The 15,256-nt window shown below is 45.3% G+C and overlaps 1 protein-coding gene across 7 annotated transcripts in view; it reads left to right on the plus strand.

The window, feature by feature from the left end:
• Positions 1-11,231: 11,231 nt before the first annotated feature.
• ZNF326 (zinc finger protein 326) overlaps positions 11,232-15,256 on the plus strand; it is a 29,492-nt gene continuing 25,467 nt past the window's right edge. For 2 of the 7 annotated variants that reach the window (XR_013922394.1, XM_080348364.1), the window contains exons 1-2: positions 11,236-11,428; positions 11,919-11,993. Coding sequence is in view for 4 of the 7 variants with exons in the window: in XM_080348364.1 (XP_080204490.1) it covers positions 11,413-11,428; positions 11,919-11,993 (91 nt within the window). In the remaining 3 variants the exon portion in view is untranslated. Of the gene's footprint in view, positions 11,429-11,918; positions 11,994-15,256 lie in introns of all 7 variants that reach the window. The other 5 variants (XM_080348366.1, XM_080348367.1, XM_080348365.1 and 2 more) reach the window with 5 other exon arrangements.

The following is a 15,256-nucleotide window of genomic DNA, read 5'->3' on the forward strand; positions in this document are numbered from 1 at the left end:
TCTTATTAATGTTTTCTTCCAATAACTTTCTAGTGTTTGACATTTGGTACAAAAAGAATGTAAGAACTTACTGATATCTGCATTGTTGCCAGGGGATGAAGGACTTTTCAACTGTCGTTGCAGGTGCGAGACAACCTCTGGGAGGGACCATAACGAGAGAGCACCTTAGACTGTCATGCAGGTTGATCAGTGAGCTATTCCATATCATGAAGTTCATGGTCCATATATGAGCAGGAAGCTGCTGGGGACTGCTTTTCTCTGATAGCCGCCATCCATGCGGGGTCCTGCTCCTGCTCCCAGTGCCTGACCCGTGACCGCTGTGCCCACTGTGATGTCTCTGTTTTGCTGGAGTCGCTGTGCTCACAGTGTCCACCCTCTGGCCTTCATTGCTGGGAGCATGTGTTCCAGTAGCTAAGTATTGCTTTGTATCACTCTTTTAAGATTATTATTCAATTAAATCTGTTTCCATTTCAACCTGTTAGTCTTTCCTCCTTTTCCCTTCCTTCCCTTTGGAGAAGGAAGGGCAGGAAAGAGTGGCTCTTTGCTTTTTAGTCACCGGCCCAGCACTAAACAGTAATGGGACCTTTTCTTCCCGAAAGGATTTTCCTGGACATTTATGTTAAATTTGTCAGAAAAAGGCACCCTCTAAAATTCAGGTCTGAGACCTCAGCCATTTTGGAGATGCTGCTGTCCTTCATTAACTAATTTGCTGGTTTACTGAAACCACAGACTTGCGGGGAACATTTCTGTGCCAGACTTTGTCAATGGGCTGGTTGTGCAGGTGAGTGCTCAGTGCTGTAAGGGCTGCACAATCCAGCCCTTCAGCTTCTGTAAGAATATCCTTTTACAAGCCCTAAGATCAGAAGTACCTGTGATATTTTTACTTCAGTGCAGTTCTCTTTGGCAATGAAGGACTGTGTGTATGGGATGCTTATAGGGCAAATACCACAGCTTTAAACTCCTGCAAGCGAAACTGCCTCTATTGATTTTCACTGTCTGAGGCATGCCAAGAGCAGATATGGTGTAGAATGCAGATCTTCAAATGCCATTGGGGGACAAATGTTCACATGGACACGAGTAACAAGCAAAGAAATGTGCTTGTAGCTGAAAAATTTTCAAGCTTTGTTGTCACTGTCTTTGCCGATCTGGTTCAGCCAGGGAAACAGCAGCAAGTGCTGGGCCAGTCAGCCCTGCCCTGATGCCTGGATCTAAAACTAGGCAGGACGCGGGCATTAGGTTGAGAAGTCACTCCTTGTATCTGCTCTCTGTGTTCTGCTGAAGCCTCAAGAAGGGAGCCAGCCAGTGCTATTTGTCCTGGTCATGTTGACAAGTGGACACCGGCCTCCTGGGAAAAGATCCAAGACCACTGATTAATTTTCATTTCCTATGCATCAGTTAGATGGTGGGAGTATCGATTTAATCTGAGAGCTAGAATTGACAAAGCCATATCCATGCTGATATATAGCTCTGTTGTACTTGAGACTTAATGCATCTGGGAAATGGCTTTAAATGGACAGCTTGTGTGTCTTCTTCAAGGAGGAAAGGTCCACGGAGAGACAGTTGCTCTGGCACAGCTCTCGCTAGGCTGGATGGATCTTGGAGAAATGGGACATGATCTTGGTTGTTGTGGTCAGTTTACAAATTTAATTTGCTGAAGGAATTGGGCCTGATAGGGCCTTCATTTTTTTTTTTTTCCCTATCCTTACTCAGATCCTCAGGTGAACATAATCTGAGAAGATGTGAAGTTCTGATTCAAAACCCCACATCCTACCGCTGATGTCCTGAGCAACCCTGTCCTACGTTTAACAACAGTCTGGTTTCTGTTTTAAACAAACACATAGGGATTTCTGACCTTTTTACTTGAGGGGAACGTATATGCCAAGGGAATTTATGATCACAGCGCAGAGTGATGTTCCAGTGCTACCTTTAATTTCACTGGTTTGCATAGCAGTGGCAGGGATGTCAGCAAGGGGTGTTGAGACTCTGCTTCAAGTCACTGTGAAAGTACCTTCCCTAATGTTTCTGGCATGGCCCTGACTGCGCACACAGGAACCCCACTTCCACTTGCTAGTAGGTGGCTCTGATTCCCCATGCTTCTGGTACCAAGGAATTTTGCAACTTTTTTGTGTAACTTGGATGGAAAGTGGCGGTGTTTTGGTTGGATTTTTTTTTTTGCCTGTGATTGCTGCTTTCACTCTCCTTCCTCTGGTATATATCTTGGAAAGTTTATACATCTTAATGAAATTATGCAAAGGGGAGGTGTTGCCCAGAGGAAAGGAGAAAGTGGAAAAAGTTATATAAGCTTCCAGAAATAACATAGAAACCGTTTCTTTTCTGTGGTACTGAAAGTTTGTTCTAGATGAGGAAATTAAAATTGCAGCCATACACTGGAAAAGACAGTATGAGTGTATGAGCGTCTGCTAGGAACGCCCAGCCGAGTGGAACCCCACCTGCACAAGCGCTGCCACCAGAGAGCTCCACAGGCGTAGCCGGGGGTTTTCCAGGGGACAAGCACTGGGATGGCCCCTTGCAAATGCCATCTGATGAATCACGCTTTTCTGAGGCGGTTGTGGAGCAATCTTTGGCTCCGCATCCAAATTCCACTGAACAAGCACAACACCGGAAAAATTCCCTACACGTAATATGAGGAGAAAACTAGAGCCAGTCCAGCCCGCGTCCGGTCCTGGGGCACACGGAGTTGGAGCTGCCCTTTGTTCGTGGGGCTGAGCTGGGCAACTAGGGTGCTAGGGGCCAGCTTCAGGCTTTACGCATGGTGTATCCATTTCCAAACCCCGGTATTTTGCGTGCAGGAATGCAGCAGGCGGCCAGGCAGACCGGGTGCTTTGTGGAGCACTAATCCTGGTGCTCTGAAGTACCCTGGGTATGCAGGCCTAATGTTATGTTAGACCTGTATGTTTGCATTTGATTTTTGCCTCTCATGGGGAGGTACATAAACACAGATCCCTCACGCTGTAGCTCTCTGCTAGCTTGCTTCTAGTTGCTGGAGCCAGAACTGGGAAAGCAGAGAGAAAAAGGAAGAGAGACCTATCTCAGGCACAGGGGAGTTCTGGGTCAGAGCCCATAACAAAGCCAGTTCACCAGTGCCCATGACTGAAAGAGACTGGACTGGGTGGTAGATGTTGACAGGAAGGGGGAATGCATGCATTTCTTTTTTGTTTGCATCTTGATTTGACCTTTCTGTCCCAAAATGCTTAACATACACCACTTAGAAGGGAAAAATACAAATCTTCACAGCTACCTAAGATACTTCTGAGCTTTGTATAGGGGAGTCTCAGCAGAGAATGGGGTGAATCCATTAACCTGGTGGGAGTTGAGTTTACATGTCCCTTGGTAGCAAAAATAGGTGAGAAAAAAACTGCCCTTGAAGCCTCCGTCACCCCCAGTGCTCACTTCTGTCCTTCCTCAGAAGGTCATTTCAGGACAGCTGACTCAGCTGTTTGTCTGGCTGCACATAAACTGGATGAAAGGATGAGATTTTCAAAGCCCTCAAAAAGGGAGCTTGTGCACCTGTGCAGAAAATCCATGTTGTGCATCTGGATTAAGATCTATAATGGTGGTTAGATGAGGTTATCTGCACTTAGAGTGTTCCTGGATTGGGACCACAGACAAAGCTGGCTGGAACTGCATGCCTGGGGGTAAACAAGCCTAAGGCACAGTGTTGAGTTAGATCCATGTTTCACTGGGATTTGTGAGAGGCAGCTAGTGCTAGTTTCAGAGTGCTCTCAAGTATTGTGGAGGAAATGTTGACAGACACTGTGATCCTCACACTGATGAATATGCTGAGGCTGCGGAGAACATCTCTGCATTCGTGCCAGGACTTGAGACCCAGAGTAGCAAGTGCAGTGGAAGAAAAGGATGAGGAGGAAGCAAAAGCTGATGCTGACCAGGTGCTTTCTATCATTTTCTGGACGAGCTGCTTTGGGCTCAGCAGGAGCAGCTGACTCCTGGCAAGGCAGAGCTGCAGAGCAGGCAGAGTTACCAGGGCAGAAGTCATTTTTCAGACCTTGGAGCAAAGCTTCCCAGGGCAGAGCTGGGGGCACATGAGACCCCTGTCAGTGCCAACCCACTCATCTCCCTGACACCCCAGGAGCTGCTACCCTGGCTGCTGACTTGGGGGGGGGGTGCAGCACAGTACCCACCTTTTGCAGTGAATCAACCTACCCTCTGTCTTCAGATCAAGGCTCCAAAGTGGATTTAACAGCACAATTGTTGAGCTAACAGAGTGTGTAATCATCAGATGTTTCATAGAAACCAGAATGTTTGGATGTGACGTTCCTCAGTGCAGGTTAAGTCAAAGCACGACAAACGGAAAGCACAGAGAAGCATTATTTTTGGCATTAAATTTTCAGATTGCACTAAACACACACTACATGCAAAAACCTGATCCAGAAACATGTGCAGCATATGCGGGTTTTATGCGCCTTGAATAGTAATGTGTTTGCTGAAATTCCTGTAGTCTATGAAGTGCATGGGAAGCAGCATGCACACAGTGTGAGAAAGAGGACACAGCTATTTTCTTCTCTTCGTGGGGGATTGCCAGGAGTAAGTCGCTTCCTATCTCGGACTCTCCGCTTCAGGATTCTCTTTTTTGTTCTGTAGCAAGCTCATGGATTTGCTGATGCAAACCACAGTCACAAGAAGGACTAGAGACAAACATCTTTGGCCTTAAAAGATCTCAACCACTTGAGACATATGAAAAAAATATCACCCGATTGTTATTTTTTTCCCTAGAAGATGATGTGCTTTTTTCACATCTCTCATTTGGCGTTCTTCTCTTCAGTCACAGCAACAGTATCCTAGCTAATGGTGACTTTTATTTTAAAGGGGCATGTACATAAACGTGCCTTTATACTCTGAGATAAGTTATCTGACTGCTGCTGTGTGCTGCAAGTGTTATTTATCGTCACATTTTTTATCTTGGAACCTCACAGTTTCTCGTACATGCTGCTTCCATCTAAGAGGTGTTTTAAATGTATGTGCACTGGCCAAACTTTCTCAGAAAACAGCGTGAATAAACCCTAGCTGTGAATGGCACACTGCTATTTCAGTTACTTTGTGTGTGTGTGCGAGAGCATATGTATAAAATCTACTTAAATGCAAAGTTTCTTGTGAGGAAAGTGGGTTTGTGGCCTGCCTGATATATAAGCACCTATACAGAAGCGTTAAAAAATATTGGCAATGAGTATGTGTGTTTGTGCTAGTTATATGTCTTGTTTGGCTTTTTTTTGAAGAACAGGAAGGTTAGGTAGGGGGTCTGGCACCAGCATCTGTAACATGGGAGCAACTGGGCACGTAACAGGCAGCTGAAGAAAGTGCTCCAGGGCATCGGTGGGCTGGCTGATGGTGAAAGGGCACCGAGCAATGACAAGCCCAGTTCTGTCCTTGCTCAGGGCACCTCCACAGCTCTGACTTGCCCCGTGTGGAGGCTGCAGGGCAAACAGCCCAGCTGGAGTCCTACACACCTCCAGCAGCACTTTCCTGCAAGATTAGATAGTAACTGAGGCTGCCCTGCAAGGAGTGCAAAGTAAAACTAAGTTGTAAACCTAAAACGCAATAAGCATAATTGCTCATAAGTATTTGCATGCAAGAAAAGTAAGGCACTTCACTGATAATTTGCCAATTACTAATAAGTTGCTTTGCAGAGATCTTTTTTCCTCTAGGGATGTGTGATAATGAAGCCGACATCCTCTCTTTATTCCCAACCAACCAGCAGCTGGAAATCATGTCAAAACCAAGCCAAAGCCTGAAATGGGTTCTGCTGCCCTCACTCTGTGACACCGCGACACAGAAGTTATAGCAATTACTCTTTCTGCTTTCTGGTGAGTGCCCACTGCCACGCGTGGGATGCTGGTGGGGCTGCAGCAGCACGCGAGCTCCAGCAGGTCCCTGCTATGGCACATTTGGAAGCTTCAAGTGTCTGGGTTTTTTTGGTGGTGGTGGTTTTGTTTGTTTGTTTTTATTGTTTTGGTTTGGTTTGTTTTTTTCCCTGTAGGAACGGATGACATGATTAGTATGTTTCTGCATTACGATTTTTACACTCCCTTCTGCTGAATTTTAGGGCATTTTTTATGCTTGTGGTATACCATACATATATATACAGAGGCCATAATATTTCAGCTTTGGAAACACCATATTATGGATCTGATTTATGCTGTGATGACAGATTTAAAAGCCCACTGAAATCAGCGTGGCTCTGGATGGTTACCATGGTTCTTCTGCAAGGCTCAGATGGAAAGATCTGCTTCTATGTTAATATCTCAGAAGAAATAAAGGGAAGTAGATTTCTTGTTATAGAAAAAAATCAATGCAATTTTCATGTTCCTGCCCCAGTCTTCATAATCCTGAAATGCAAAGAAAGTCATCTCCTCAAAACGTCAAGTGTCAGTGGAGATGTATGTTATAAAATAAGTAAGGAAAATATATCCCACTGCTGTGAATGCTGTTTTAACGGCACTGGAGAGACGTGCTCCTGTAGATTGAAACATTATGCCAAACACATGTGCTCTAAACAGCATTAAGGAGACAGAAAGCTTTCATCAAAGGCCAGAAGAAATCCACCCTTATTGTTGATAAGCTTTAGGTCAACACCATGGCAATGAAATATGGATGATTTGTTAGTGTCAGGCCTCCACAATTGCTGGTACCTGGTTGCTAGCCACTGTTAGCAGCAATCGATAGTAATTTTACAGAATTTCTTCAGGTTTTAGACAATGCTTTAAATGAAAGGGTAGAAGAAAACACAGCACTTGGAAAGAGGAGGAGAGAGTGTGGGCAGTTACCGTAGCAAACTACGGAAGAGCTGTATTTCACAATAACTCTGCTGCTATGTGTGCTTGGAGAAATCACTCGTTGCTTTATCCTCATACTGCTCTGAAGAATTTACCAAAAAAAAATCAAACAAAAAAAACCTCAAGAAAACAAACCCAAAGAAGCAGCAGAATATGAATTCAAGAACAGAACAGGGTTGCACAGGGAGCTTCTACACTGAACTAAAACATTCATGTTTTAGATTGTTGAGAATGAATGTACAATACCAGTCTGTTCTCTTTCTTTCCCTATGTCTCCATTTTGTTTTGCTTTGCTTAGATCTTTTCCTTTTTGGAGTCCTTCAAGGAGGAAACAAGGAGCCTTTGTTTTAAAAAGCCTGAAACCAACAGTGGCCCATTGATCATAATTAAGTCTAAAATAATACGCTTTTGCTGACCTGTTTGCACTTAATCCAAAAAACCTGCTACCTGCTGTAGCCTTGGTCTGCCCCCAGATCCAGTTTCTTCTCCCTGAGCTTCTGGTTCTGAGACAATAACTTTAAAAGCCCAAATCTGTATTGTCTGCCGGGCTGCATGTGAAAGCACCTCCTCTTCTGTCTAGTGCCTGAAGTGCTTGCTGCTATGAAAACTAATTTTTCACAATCGAATGTTCCCTTTGTCACGTACTCTCTTTTCTTTGACAGAGTGCTGTCCCCACAACAACCACCTCTGTTGTCAATAACTTCCTCAGATGGTGAAAAAACACACAGGATAGCAGTAATTATCTCAATAACGCTGGGAGGCTGTGTATAGATTATAAGTAACCTTGCCATGATGTGCATGGGCTCAATTCAGAGCTTCCTGAAGTCTCTGTGAATCTCTGCTGATTTCAACAATTGGTTTCTTTGGGGGCTTTTTTTTTTTGGCATCAAGTCCTTAATCCTACAAATGGGGAGTGTTAGGTGCCCTGGCCCTGCTTCTGCCTGCTCTGAGCCTGGGTCTGCACAAGGACACACAGGACGCAGGGTGGTGCTCAGGGAAACCCCCTTCAAGGGTCCCCTGGTACGCATCTCCCAGACTGCTCTTTTGACTCACCAACTGGTCTGGCTTGGAGTTCATGAGCCGATCACATGCACAGACAAAGAACAGAGAACACGACCACATGGAAGGTAGTTAAAAACAGAATTTAAAAGGAAGATAGGACAGATAGTGCCCATCAGTCACATAGACATATTGGCCAGCAGCCTGCTTACATGAAAATGGTCCTTTTTACTCCGCTTCTCCAATCCACCTCAATCTTTTCTGTTCTTCTCTGATGTACCATTGTTCCTCCCTTCCTCCAAACACCTCATAATAATCCTGTATCATTTTAATAGTCTCCTGTTTAATCCCAGTGTTTCCCTCCCAGGCACCTCATTATAAATCCTGTTCTCCTTTATGCAGTAGTCCCCTCAGGTTGCAATGACTACCAGAGAGTTTCATTTGTTGAATCCCTCAGTAGGTTTTGCATCAGGGAAACAGCTAAATCATTCACCTTTGATAGTCTTAAGAGTAGCTGATTCAGATGTTTTGCACCAGGACAATGGCTAAAACATTCACCTTTGATAGTTGCAGGGGCAGCTGATTCAGATGAATCAGGGTTTCTCGATCTTTGTATTTATTTTGAATAACCATTAGCCAGATGTTCTTACAGTGATCACAAATCTATCTATTCTGCATGACTTCCTCCCTTCAGAGCTGCTTATTCAATAGCATTTTCGTTAGCCATCTCATTTGGCCAGTCAGATGCATTGGAAAGGGGTGACAATCCACTTAGTGCACTCCTCAGCAACTCATCCTGTAGTATGTATTGAATTCCTCAAGCAGAGATGATACTTTACAATTTTGACTGCTGCATGTTTCAGGCCACCTGGGAAAATCAGTTTATTCCCACCACACTTTTATTGCATTGTTACCTAGGACAGCCTTTGGACTCTTTGTACATATATGCTATTTTTTAATTCCTCACATTGTTTATTTTGCATACAGCAAAATGTGTAGAGCTGTGCCCATGCATTTTCTTGCACGGGAAAAAAAACTTTCAAATATGTTTTTTTTTTTCTTTTTCTCTTGAGAAGACGCAACTTGTGTTGTGGTGAAGTGACGGGTAGGCCCTTGGCAAGTTGGTGCCTTCCAGCAAGAGCCCCTTGGACTGTGCAGCCCCCATGCTGGTCTGCTCCCATCTGCAGGGCTGTGATGCATGATACAGTGTGATGCTCCACCGTGCTGCTGCTCACAAGCACGAGACTACAATCAGGTTGGGCAGCGCTGCACCCAGCAGTGCAAAAAAGGCTGCAGAAAAGAGGCTGCGATGTTGCAAACATGAGGCACGCAGCTTTGAGCATATAGGAAAATGCCTATTGTATGAATCACAGTATCACAGTATCACAGTATGTTTGGGATTGGAAGGGACCTCAAAAGATCATCTAGTCCAATCGCCCTGCTGGAGCAGGAACACCTAGGTGAGGTTGCACAGGAACATGTCCAGGCGGGTTTTGAATGTCTCCAGAGAAGGAGACTCCACAACCCCCCTGGGCAGCCTGTTCCAGTGTTTGGCACCCTCACTGAGAAGAAGTTTTTTCTCAAATTTAAGTGGAACCTCTTGTGTTCCAGCTTGATCCCATTACCCCTTGTCCTATCATTGTTTGCCAACGAGAAGAGCCTGGCTCCATCCTCATGGCACTCACCCTTTATATATTTATAAACATTAATAAGGTCACCCCTCAGTCTCCTCTTCTCCAAACTAAAGAGACCCAGCTCCCTCAGCCTTTCCTCATAAGGGAGGTGCTCCACTCCCTTAATCATCTTTGTTGCCCTGTGCTGGACTCTCTCCAGCAGTTCCCTGTCCTTCTGGAACTGAGGGGCCCAGAACTGGACACAATATTCCAGATGGGGTCTCACCAGGGCAGAGTAGAGGGGAAGCAGAACCTCTCTTGATCTACTAACCACCCCCCTTCTAATACATCCCAGGATGCCATTGGCCTTCCTGGCCACAAGGGCAGTGCTGGCTCATGGTCATCCTGCTGTCCACCAGGACCCCCATCTCATGTTCAATGCAAGAAACTTGTCTGGTCCGCACAAGGGTGTATGTGTAAAGGGGTGGCTGTGTAAACAAGTCTGTGCACGGACTATTTGGACCTTGAAATCACCGCTCTGCCCAAGCATAACCTATCTTTGGCTGAGAAGTCGGTAGTGAAGGCAAAGTACAGATTCTCTTTGGTGGGGAATAACCCTGTTCTTTGCATGTGTTTCTCCTGAGAGCAGCTCCTGAGGGAAAGCTGCGCTCAGCTGCTCTGCCTGTGCAGCCCGAGTGCGTTCGCAGCTGCTGCCATCCAGAGCTTGGAGAGGGAAACTGTGACTGCCCTGCCAGACTTCACTTTTTCTTTAATACAAAACCTGGACTCTGGACCTGGCTGACTCAAATCTTCCTTTCTTGCAATGGGGCTTTTATTACTCTTCAGATGGGAAGATATCCTGAGTTTTTGATGCCATCCTGTCAGCCACCCACAAATGAAATAAGCCCTGTTTCCTCAACAAAATCAAACCTAGGACGTAGCGGCTTTGCCCTCCCTTCCAGCCTGAAAGTTCACCCACAGCTTGTCCTCACAGGCCTGTTCCTTGGTTTTCTGTACCAGATCTGCTCATCACTATGTCCTTCACATGCCTCTTAATTTTTTCCTCTCTTTTTTTTGTTTCTCCCTTTCTTTCAGGGTTGTATAAAAGACTAAACTATAAGGAAGGAAACACTTCTCTGCATCTGATCTTCGCGCAGGACTTTGGGGGTTTTTTGTATGATGATTTGTCTGGGGCAAAGTGTTTTTTCCTTAAATCTTTGACTGCATAGACAAGCAGGTGGTATCTTGCAACTAACTTAAAATGCAAGCCTGTATTTACTGTTAGCCTCTGTTATAGGCACTAAAGTTCTTTGTCTTGGGATTGACAGATAAACTGGTGTTAATACACCTTAGGTTGATTGAAGTGGAGCATTACAGGGGTGGCACTACTTAAACAAGGGTTTTATTTTGCAAAACCCTTTCGTTTGCCCAACAGAGCAGCAGTCTCCACAGGGAGCTGGCAGGGCCACAGAATGGGACCTCATGCCCAGGGCTGTGGAGCTGCAGAGAAGCTGCCCAGGCCTCGCTCCTGCCAGGCACTGTTAGCTCTGCATAAGGGCAGATTTTGGTACTTGTGCACCCAGGGGCCACTTCACCAGGGCCCCGGCGTGTGTGTGGAGGAGGGTAAAGCTGTGGCAGTTTCGCCACTGCCAATTCTGGAGCAGCTCCAATAACAGCAGGGCCCGACGCCAGAACGCAAAATGGCGTTTGCCAAGACCCAACATGGCCGCCGCGCAGCCTGCCTCGTGACGCAGCCCATCCGGGCAACCTGCGCCAGTGCTTCACGCGACACCTCCGCCAGTCCCGGGCCGCGTCTCCCTGCAGGCCGGCCTGCCCACGTGATGCGGTGCCCGGGCCAATCGCCGCACGCCTTGGCCGCGCTGCCGCGCGCAGGTCCCGCCTCGCCTCGTTGTGGTGGAAGGCGCCATTGAGAGCAGCCGGAGCCGCCGCCGCGTTGCCAGCCGTCCGGGGGAGCAGGGCCCGCCGCCGCCATGGATTACGGGGAAGGTGAGGGCGCACCCCCTGAGCAAGGGTCGGGCCCGGCCACCGCTGCCGCCGCGGGGCCCGGCCCCGTCTCAAAATGGCAGCGGCCGCTTTGTTCCGCGCAGGACGGAGCCCCTCTCACGCACATCCGCGTCCTCGTCCTCCTCTTCGCCGCCTCTCCGGGGCCGGGGGAGCTGCGGCCGGCGGCGGGAGGGCTGCGCGGGAGGAGGGCCCTCCCGGGGGGCGGCGGGGCGGGCGGGCGGCGCGGGCGGGGCCGGCCCTCGGCGGGGCGAGGCGCCCGGGGGCGCGGGGCGAGCGGGGGGCGAGCGGGAGGCGGCGGGCGGGGGCGGCGCGGGCAGAGCCGGGGGGAGCTCGGGGCGAGCTCCGTGAGGGGGTCGTGTCAGGAGCCTGGAGATCCGGCAGGAGAGAGAGCCGCCTCGTGTGGCGGCTCCCTGCCTCTCCCCTCCAGCTCTCGCCAAGCACTAAGTCATTCTCACTGACCCATCCTCTCCAGCTGAAGACAGAGATTGGAGATTCCCAGATACCCCCATGCATTGTGGTGTGAACATGCCCAGTGGGTCAGTCTCAGGTATGAGCTATAAATACGTCTAACCTGTAAAAAGCGTTGGGGCTGAACAGTCAGTGTTGGCAAAAGCAAAAAACAAATGGGTTATTAAAAGTGCGTAATGCGGTTTGACTGCACGTGTTGTTTTCTGGAGCAGTTATAACTAGCTGGGAGTGAGACTCGATTTTCATCTTGGGCATGTCAACATGAACTCCTGCACGTTCCAAATCGAAACTGTGAGATCAAGGAGTGAGGATTGGGGGTAGCATAAAATTTTCATATGATTATGTTTTTTGCATAAATCAGTGTTTTGTTTTCTTACGGACTGCTGTATTAGATCCTTACCACTTCTTTCAAAAAGAAAGAGGATGTTTCCCCCTCTTACATAGACATGGGAAAAACAGAATCTGGAACTCCTCGATTTTAATTTTTGTTATTTTGTAAATACTGTTACTTTTAAGAGTTTGGGAAAGAATATAGAAAGGATATAAAGTAAATGTGATACAGCGAAGGCTGGCTCTTGTTTTTACATTATCAAAAATATCACATAGATACTACAAAAAGGAATGCACATATTTTTGTAAGAAGATTCGGAGTTCAGTAAGACTCAAGAAATGATTTGACATCTATTGCCAGCATGTAAGCAAGTATTAAAAGGATGTTAATCTAAGAACTTTACCATAAACTGTACCCAAGCTTCATTTACAGATGTCACCTAATAACTGTTAGCTTTTGGATCTCCTGATAGTCCTGCTGGCTGATTTAAAGGCACATCTTTGATTTCAGTATAATTTTTGTGATATATTCCTTGAGTCTTAGCTTTTTATTTGCCAATGGTGCTATTTTCCATTTATCTTTCTTCATAGTAAAATAATTAAATTTAAGCTGTGGCCCTGTTTTTTGATCTTCTGTATTGATTCCTAATTAAATGTCCTTTAGATGTTTATTAGATAAGGTTCTTCTTAAGTAGCAGTTTAAATATCTTGTTAATGGCTACAGTGAATGTTACAACAGAACCTGCTTTTCTGAGGTTTGATGACAGTAGTATTGAAGTGAATCCAGGCTCATCCTGTGAGAAGTAACCAATCAAACGTATGTTTTACAAATGAGATTTTCCTTTCATGTACCACTCAAATAATAATTTTCATTGTGATAATTAAGCTATTATTCATACTTATTTAATAAGTTTAATTATGATGTATGCAGCTTGAAACATTTAACATTAATGTTTATGCACTGTATATATACTAGTAAGGCGTGAATAGATCTTTGTCTTACCCCGATTCTACACAGTGGGCTAAAGGCTGTTTTGTAGGGGTCCAGCAGATGGCAACAGAGGGTGGATGTTGAGGGTTTTCATCTTTTCCCGGTTTTCACTTGAGTTCTTGGCAAGGTTCTTCCTGTTGGAAACTTTTAGCCAGCGTGAAGCACTTTTCATTGGATGGCTAGCGGCCACTGTAATTCTATCATTATCCCTTGCTGGTAACTTGGTTTGAGACAGAGGTGACATGGCCTGTAGAATAAATTATGTTAATAATATTAACAGGATTATTTAGAGAAATATTAACTATTCATTTTAATATTTTGTTTACTTCAACTATTGTCCTTTTAATCTGGAAGGGGAAATGGCTTTTGCTGCTGTTTCTAAAATTTGTCTCCTTTGTTGGGTTGTTTCCTCGTTTTGCATGGAAGTCTGTGTTAAAACTTCTGTATCTAATGACAAGGTTGTGATCTTACAGCAGGCATGCTGTTGTGAAAAATGTAATGTGCCTGGAAAAGTGTTGCTTACTCTTGTGTAATGAATCCTTAAGCTTGTTGTAGTCATTATGGATTAAGAATTTAAAATACAGGGATATTTAGGTTGTTTGAAGCTGTTACTTCTGTTTCTCTGTTGTTTAAAGGTTATTTTTATTTTACTGAAGGTTTTTTTTCATTTATTATTTATTACTGCACAATCTCTCTCTCATCTTTCTAGCCTTTTCATATGTTCCACATAGAGAACATATTAAAAATGATTTATTTTTTTGTGCTGCGAATATGATTTCAGTGTTCTCTGATCTTAAGCATTTTCTTTTAAATTGAGTCCTGTGCACCAAGGGATTTCAAGTCTTACTTAGTACATGATTAACTTCATACTTCTCTTCCTAAGGAAAACTGGACTTTTTCTTTATTTTGCAGCTATTTTAAATGGTTTTAAATGGTGTCTCCACTAGATATCACCTTTTTTTTTTTTTTTTTTTTTAAAATCTGAAGGAATGCCTACATAATAACATTTTAATTTGTAAATTGAACTTGTCTTTTAGTGTCCCATTCTTTTTTATTTTGGAGGTAGTATATTTTTTTTCCCCTTTGAAAACTTTTTCTGCCTTCTCCCCTGCCCCAGTAGGCTTTAAGTATAATCTGGAAATGAAAAGTGAGATTACTCTTTGCTATTCTGTTTAGGTACTTTAGTTCAACAGCTTATTTGTCCACACTGTATTTACTGTATTTAAGCTGCAGATACCAAATCCTGATTTATTCCTTCAACAAACTGTTTGTTTCAGATACTTTGTCAGTACCTTCATCACTTCAGATATTTACTCTTTCATTTTTAAACTTCAGGAGCAAATATGAACCACTTATTTTTGTCTACTGTTTTTCACTCTGTAGTGTTCATGGATACACAAATACAATGTTTCTTTGAAGGTTTCTTTGATAAACAATTACTATTTAAAATTGAATGAAGCTGAAGTACTACAGAGTTTGGAACATGGCAGTACAATTCCTGGTGTTTTTTCTTTAGCGCTTAAGCCTGTGTTCTCTTGGCATGGGAAAGAATTTCAGATTTAGTTGGAATGGTTAACATAGACAGGCAACTCCACAGGTATCTCCACCAATGGTGACAGCCAGAGCTAACACAATGGGCAACGCCCAGTATCAAAACAGGCTCGGGGATGAAGGAATTGAGAGCAGCCCTACCAAGAAGGACCTGGCGGTATTGGTGAGTCAAAGACAGGACATGAGCCGGCAATGTGTGTTTGCAGCCCAGGCCAGTTGTACCCTGGGTTGCATCAAAAGGAGCGTGGCCGGCAGGTCGAGGGAGGTGATTCTGCCCCTCTGCTCTGGTGAGACCCCACCTGGAGTCTTGTGTCTGGCTCTGGAGCCCTCAGTACAGGAAAAGACAAGGACCTGTTGGATAGGGTCCAGAGGAGGCCAACATGATGATCAGAGGGCTGGAACAGCTCTGCTGTGAGGACAGGCTGAGAGAGCTGGGGTGTTCAGCCTGGAGAAGAGAAGGCTCCCGGGAG

The sequence above is a fragment of the Nesoenas mayeri genome (genome assembly GCF_963082525.1).
Source record: "Nesoenas mayeri genome assembly, chromosome: 8".
NCBI classification, from domain to species: Eukaryota; Metazoa; Chordata; class Aves; order Columbiformes; family Columbidae; genus Nesoenas; species Nesoenas mayeri.